Consider the following 6,932-nt stretch of genomic DNA (forward strand, 5'->3'; position numbering starts at 1 on the left):
CATCTTTTTATTCCTTCTTCGAGCCAATTTGTAATTAAATGTACAGGTACGCGAATATAGCAAATAGTGCGCCGTTTTTATGTGCCATTTTGTTAGTGTATGACGCGTCTATTTGTAAAATGTCATTGATTGAAATGCTATGTATCAACTACCCTGACATGTGATTTGGAAATTATGTAAGGGAAGGTATGAAAAGAGATGAGAACAATCTACCAAATGTATGAAGAAAAAGTCATAAAATAGAGTTTAATAAATTTTATTAGAAATACTGGGGCAGTGTGCCCTGTGCCTTACAATAACCTAGTCCATTCTCGTCTTGACATGCTTCTCTGTGATCTTATCCTTCTCAATAATGTACACCACAGCGCCCCAACCGGAGATCGCGTCACGATCCGCCGCGTTCACTAATGCCTAGACAATGAGAGTTCATTTAATAAATTATTGTTCTGTATTGATATTGCTCATATTGGTATCGCTAATAAAGTACTTGATTAAATTTTGAAAATATTGTAGAGGGGACAACATTCAGTGATGGAATATTGCTCATCTTGGTATCTCTTATCCATGGTATCTTGGATGTAGACATCGAGGAAACAATTAAGATAAATTTTGAAAATATTGTAGAGGGGATGACATTCAGCGATGGGGATAACTGGTAATGGAAGGTAATATGAATAATTGGGAAATTCAAACTTGAGATTGTAGTGTTTCTACTGACCATAACTAATACTATTTGCTGTACAATAAAGAATAAGGCCAGTACACCTCATTTACATTCTAGAGTCAATTGGGGAACACATGGCAGGAAATGGGCGCATCAGATACGCCTTTGTCTACCCCTTTCGAAATAAAGATGTGTGTGATTTCTGGTTAGTCATTTAATTAATTGCACTAAGAATTGAAATGCTTCTGTGATATATTTAATGCTGTATGCAACTTGAGTTTACATTTAGATATATAAACTATTATATACCTGTGAGATGGTCTCAAACAGCTCATCTGGCTTCAGATTAGGCTCCCACAGAGCTTCACACATGCCGTACAACTGTTCTGAGCATGTTCCAGACACTACAAAATCTTCAGGCTCGTTGGGGCAGCCAATCTGAATAATAGAAGGTAATACATCATTAGTACAACATAATACCTTGTTTAATCAGCTGTTGGTACAGCAAATTAAGTGTGCTAATAAAAAAGATAACTAGTGGCATAAATTCATATTGAAATTTTGCAAAATATATTTTTTGAGTTTACATTTCTTTTTGGTATTATTATGGCTTTTTGTTGAGATTCCTATTATAAAACAATTTACAAACAGTTAAGTAATGTAAATCGTACCAGATCCATATTGCACACATAGGGCTGGTTATCAATGGGGTCCAGGCCAGCAATCACAGGCTCAATGAAGTAGGGTCCGAAACGCCTCTCGTACAGCAAGTTTGAGAGCATCGCTGAGAAGGTCTTGGGTCTCATTATTCTGTTCTCTTTCAGTTCGTACAGGTTCATTCTGGAATGGTAATTTGATACAATAATTATAAATGAAAAGATTGTTGTATTTACTGGTTATGCGAACAACACAAGACATGGTACACTGGTTCATTTACACAAGCTACCTTCTATCTGATATTCTGACATGATCTAGACAACTGTCAAGGGTTGCAGCTCCTTATGTTAAATATTATATTTGGACTACATTATATCATAAGGGCTTTAATATCATTAGTGTGAAAATGGTAAGCAGAAAAGTGGGTAGACTTGTAGCACTTCTGCTTAACACATCAGAGATAAATGGTGATACTATAGTTACAGTGAAAACAAGTTGTAACTAACTTTGAATGGACTACCTAAGCTGCAAACTATATCTGATAATTATAAAAATTATAACTGCTATTTTTATACATGATTTTGCTTGGATCTCGCCTTGAGTTCTCATAAATATTGTTACTGTGCTTACCTAAACTTAAGTCTTTGAAACACCGTTTGTGTGTCGGTCGCGAGGCCGGGAAGACCAACAAACAACGTAGGCCCCATCTGATACACCTTGGGGAAGTTAGTCGACACAGTTTGCGCCTGGATACCGAAGCGTTTGTCCGTCGCGATGGCCACGCAGTCCTGGCCCTTCATAGCGACCACCGCACCTCCATTGTATGCCAAAATGGACTGGAATATTGTGGTTAATTTGATCTTTTAGTTTGTATTTATTTACTAAAACTAGAGTTTGACCGTTTTGTAGACGTTAGAAATGTAAATCAAATCAATATTAATAAGTTTTAATAACAAAAATACTCGTTTTATGCTTTGTAATCGTCATGACGCTATCATAACCAACATACTTGAATATAAAGCTGGGAAACTAATTACACGTGTTGCAATATAATTACAATTTGAAAATTTCTTACCATTTTGCTGTTTAATTTGGTACTATACTATTTATGTTAGTTGAAATTACTTTAAATCCGATTTGTATGAAAGCGGAAAAATGACAATTCATCCGCGGTGACAGCCGCTGATTTAGTTATTTTTTTTTTTTGGTTTGATTTACTCCTAAAGGAGAAGGCAAAGGCTCTCAGCCATACAGCCTAGTTTAGTTATTTTTCGGTCGCTCGTATATAATAAGCAGAGGTAACGTTATACGTACAGCCCAATATTAACTTTTTTAGTTGAAGTAAAATAAGTTATAAAATTTATTTTAAAATAATTCACAAATATATAATTATTGGTATTATGATATTCCTTCCGCAAATATTATATTATTAATTAAGTAAAATTAAGTAATAATAATAATTATAGATTTTTTGTCCGATTGAAAGATAGGTTTCTTAAATACCATTCAATTAATGTTATAAAATGTACAGTAATCTATCTTCTATCTATCTTCTTCTATACTTATAATAAATCTGTAGAGAAGTCAATTCTGTACATGATATATATTTCCAAAATAACTATCAGGGGGTGATTAGGGATCGATACTGATGCCAAAAATGCAATTAGTAAAATTTTTGTCTGTCTGTCTGTCTGTATAACCGTTATAGAAACAAAAACTACTCGACGGATTTTAACGAAACTTGGTACAATTATTTGTCATACTCCTGTGCTGGTTATAGTATACTTTTCATCACGCTACAATTAATAGGAGCAGAGCAGTGAAGGGAAATGTTGGGAAAACGGGAGAAGTTACTCCATTTTTAAGCTTCCGTCGCGTGTGCAACCTTAATGGTTAAAGCTACACAGAAATCATGTATGACGGAAATGTTCTCCTTAAAATTATGTAAAAAATATCCCACGACAGCATATGTCTATCTTTTATGGTTGACTCACAATAACACGTGTAACTCCCGATAGCTTAGCAGTTCGAAGCTTTCTCATTATATTTGTCTACTCTTACGTTTATAACACTCTCAGTCATCCCCTAATTAAAAAAGTTAACATTATTAAATATTCCATAAAAAGAATCATAGAAATCGGTATAGAAACACCAAAGTTATACATGAAATACGCTAATAATAAGCCATCACGCGTGAATACTGAATCATGCTATAAGGATTATTTTTGTATATATATAAGGTCGCGAACGCACAGGCAGGCGGCTTGCTTGGCACCTAGAGGCTAGCGAATCACCTAGCGACTAGCTTCGTAAAACGATCATTCTCGAACGTTCGCGACCGGCTCCATTTTTGAAGTCCGAAATCCACGCGTTCGAAGCTGCGGGCGGAAGCTAGTTTATAATAAAAACGTGGTATTAGTCTTCCATCTCACGAGTTAGAACTACAGTATATATGATTGGATTAAGTATAACACATGCAATATTGAAGATATCTCGCGTGAACTATTGGACATGAGTAATTTACTGCACAAACCTATCAAATTCACTTATATATAATTTTAAGTGGCATAATGTCATATGAAAAGGACATCTTATAAAAACTCAAACGCATGAAATTTATCGTTAAATTATTTTAATTTTAGCTGAATGCAAACAAGAGCTAGGCTCTAGGCAACTGATCAGTACCTCGCTACTTGACTTTATTATTTGTGCCACGATCAATCTCGTACATGCTACCAGACCACAAGTTATTTACTCGCATAATATTAGCTAACTATGTACGCCTATGTGTTTGATTTGATACTGTGGCGTATGGAGCAAGATTAAAGGATTATTCATAAGCTGAAAATTCGTAGGTATTTTATTTCTTATATCTACGTTTATAAAGGAATTATACATATAGGTAACAAGCAATGAAAATATACTGCTTCGATGGCTAAGTTGTTTTGCGGTACGACTCATATGGTGAGTACTTGAGTTCGATTAACAAATCGGGTAAAAGCTCAATAGTATTAACCCGACGTCTGGAATTTGTACCCGATCGGGCCATGGAATAGCTGCCTATCACATCATGTGATGGAATGTATCATGGGGGGAAGTGGGTGCACTGATTGCGTCACTGCCATTGCTATACACTATATCTATTTATGTAGACCTAGAGTTGAAAGGCACGCAGTTTTTCATCTACCCGCAATTCTATTCCAAATTCAAAAGCAATATAACAATAAGTTCTTATTACAGTCACCCCTATTTCATAGTTCTTTTTACATCTGTACAAATTCAAAATTTCAACTCGCCAATGCACGTTTGTGTTCTTACCAATATAATTTTGTTCCACAAAAACAAAATAAACGGGATTTACTTTACTTCACATAAACAAAAAAAAAACAATTAGGTACACTTAGGCGATACACTTATATTGATTATGTGTAGCTGGTTAAAATTATTATTAGTTAAAAAAATATTATTAGTTGAAAGGTCGTTAGTCTTAAAACGGTTAGCTAATTAATTAATTATCACAAACAATCGCTCGCATAAACATCCCACAGAAAGCAACTTATCCAGTCAAGTCACGTATACATTCGATAACAATAAATATTTTTCTCTCACTAGCATCAAACTTTATCGCTCGGGTCTAAGGTCATCAATTGGACCATACAGATAAACGGTTCTTAGTGCAGAGCGATGTACCAAGGTATTTAAAGGCGGGAAAACTCGAGAAACACCAGTCACTGGTCAATCCTGCACCGTACAACATGGACAACGAAACGCAGAGCCTCGAGGCGATCATTGAGAACAACCTAAGCGGGCGGGATCTTGACGAGTTCAACAGGATCTACTATGGACGCAAAAACCATCTTGAGGTAAAGCTAAAAGACTCTTCTCTTGCTGCTGCCAAAGAGGCTGACTTCGAAGTTGCCGCTTACGCCTTCCCTGCTAAGAAGGAACAGACACGACCACCCAGGATTGTCAAGGTAGGCGTTATCCAACACTCTATTGGCGCGCCTACGGACCGTCCAGTCAATGAGCAGAAGAAAGCTATTTTCGATAAGGTTAAAAAGATTATCGATGTCGCTGGCCAAGAGGGAGTTAATATCATCTGTTTCCAAGAGCTATGGAACATGCCATTCGCCTTTTGCACTAGGGAAAAGCAGCCTTGGTGCGAGTTTGCTGAATCGGCCGAGGAAGGTCCAACGACACGCTTCCTCCGTGAGCTGGCCATGAAGTACTCAATGGTGATTGTCTCTTCAATCCTTGAACGTGATGAGAAACATGCTGATATCTTGTGGAACACAGCTGTCGTCATCAGTGACTCCGGTAATGTCATCGGAAAACACCGCAAGAACCACATCCCCAGGGTGGGTGACTTCAATGAATCTAACTACTACATGGAAGGCAATACTGGACACCCAGTCTTTGCTACAAGATACGGCAAAATCGCAGTGAATATTTGTTTCGGCCGTCACCATGTTCTGAACTGGATGATGTTCGGTCAGAACGGTGCGGAGATCGTGTTCAATCCTTCAGCAACAATTGCTGCTGAAGCAGGCAGCGAGTACATGTGGAACATTGAAGCTAGGAATGCAGCTATCACGAACTGCTACTTCACGGCAGCTATCAACAGAGTTGGGTACGAAGAATTCCCCAATGAATTCACGTCGGCTGATGGTAAGCCGGCCCACAAAGACTTGGGATTGTTTTACGGATCGAGCTACTTCTGCGGTCCAGATGGCGTTAGGTGCCCCGGTCTTTCGCGCACGAAAGACGGTCTTCTCATCGCTGTGATGGATCTCAACATGAACAGACAGATTAAAGACCGTCGCTGTTACTACATGACCCAGCGTTTGGACATGTATGTCAACAGCCTCAGCAGAGTTCTCGATTTAGAATACAAGCCGCAGGTCGTCCATGAAAACGATAAGTGAAAGGAATAAGGCGCTAAGAATGACTAATGATGATCCTATTTATTTAAAAAAAAGGCAGTTATTCATCAGACGTAATTTGAATTTATATTTTCAAATTAAACTTGTTCGCTAATTATGTTTTGTTTTATTTCATACTAGCTGACCCGACAAACGTATTCCCGTCTTAACTATGAATTTGCAGCGCGCATTCTGTCAATCGCTGACAGTTATTTCAAACAATTGACAGTTATATAAAATTAATATTTTCGTTAAGTTTTCTTAAATTTTCTAATTTTCCGCACCATTTTTTGAATTTTTTCTTTCTTAAGAACCTTCTGACAATAAAAAATACAACAAAAAAAGAAATAGTGAAATCGGTGCAGGCGTTCGCGCGTGATGGCGTGACCAAGGGAAATAGGGATTCATTTTATATAAGTATATATATAAGAACCTTTTTAGTTGTAACAGTTGATTACGTTAATCTGCACATTGATGCTATGATTAATGGTTATTATTATTTTGTTTTTCCATCATTTATCCAGAACTTATCTCAATGGATCTTGAATAAAATAATATATAAACAAACTGATGTTTTATTTTTAGGACTTGTGTTTATAAGTTGTCTAAATTTCTAAATAGAATAGGAGCGATTAAACGGTATTAAGATACTAAATAAGATTCTTATGAAATATTGATTTGAAGGTTTG

General features: G+C 36.7%; 2 protein-coding genes across 2 annotated transcripts; one reads left to right on the plus strand and one right to left on the minus strand.

The window, feature by feature from the left end:
- Positions 1–240: 240 nt before the first annotated feature.
- On the minus strand, positions 241–2,531 carry LOC115440886 (proteasome subunit beta type-3). Its single transcript, XM_030165386.2, has 5 exons — positions 2,397–2,531; positions 1,952–2,157; positions 1,336–1,504; positions 974–1,102; positions 241–411 (listed from the first exon to the last, which is right to left on the minus strand). The coding sequence occupies exons 1-5, from the start codon at positions 2,397–2,399 to the stop codon at positions 301–303; spliced, it is 618 nt and encodes a 205-aa protein (XP_030021246.1). The 5' UTR covers positions 2,400–2,531; the 3' UTR covers positions 241–300.
- Positions 2,532–5,032: 2,501 nt separating this feature from the next.
- On the plus strand, positions 5,033–6,361 carry LOC115440888 (beta-ureidopropionase-like). Its single transcript, XM_037436597.1, has one exon. The coding sequence runs from the start codon at positions 5,077–5,079 to the stop codon at positions 6,244–6,246; it is 1,170 nt and encodes a 389-aa protein (XP_037292494.1). The 5' UTR covers positions 5,033–5,076; the 3' UTR covers positions 6,247–6,361.
- The last annotated feature ends 571 nt before the right edge of the window (positions 6,362–6,932 follow it).

Source organism: Manduca sexta, chromosome 8 (assembly GCF_014839805.1).
Source record: "Manduca sexta isolate Smith_Timp_Sample1 chromosome 8, JHU_Msex_v1.0, whole genome shotgun sequence".
Lineage (NCBI taxonomy): Eukaryota > Metazoa > Arthropoda > Insecta > Lepidoptera > Sphingidae > Manduca > Manduca sexta.

Coding starts and splice junctions, on each gene's coding strand:
- LOC115440886 (XM_030165386.2), bottom strand. Junction 1,505..1,951: donor TTTCAAAGACTTAAGTTTAG/GTAAGCACAGTA, acceptor TTACCATTCCAG/AATGAACCTGTACGAACTGA. Junction 412..973: donor TGTTTGAGACCATCTCACAG/GTATATAATAGT, acceptor CTCATTGTCTAG/GCATTAGTGAACGCGGCGGA.
- LOC115440888 (XM_037436597.1), top strand. CDS start 5,077: ATGGACAACGAAACGCAGAGCCTCGAGGCGATCATTGAGAACAACCTA.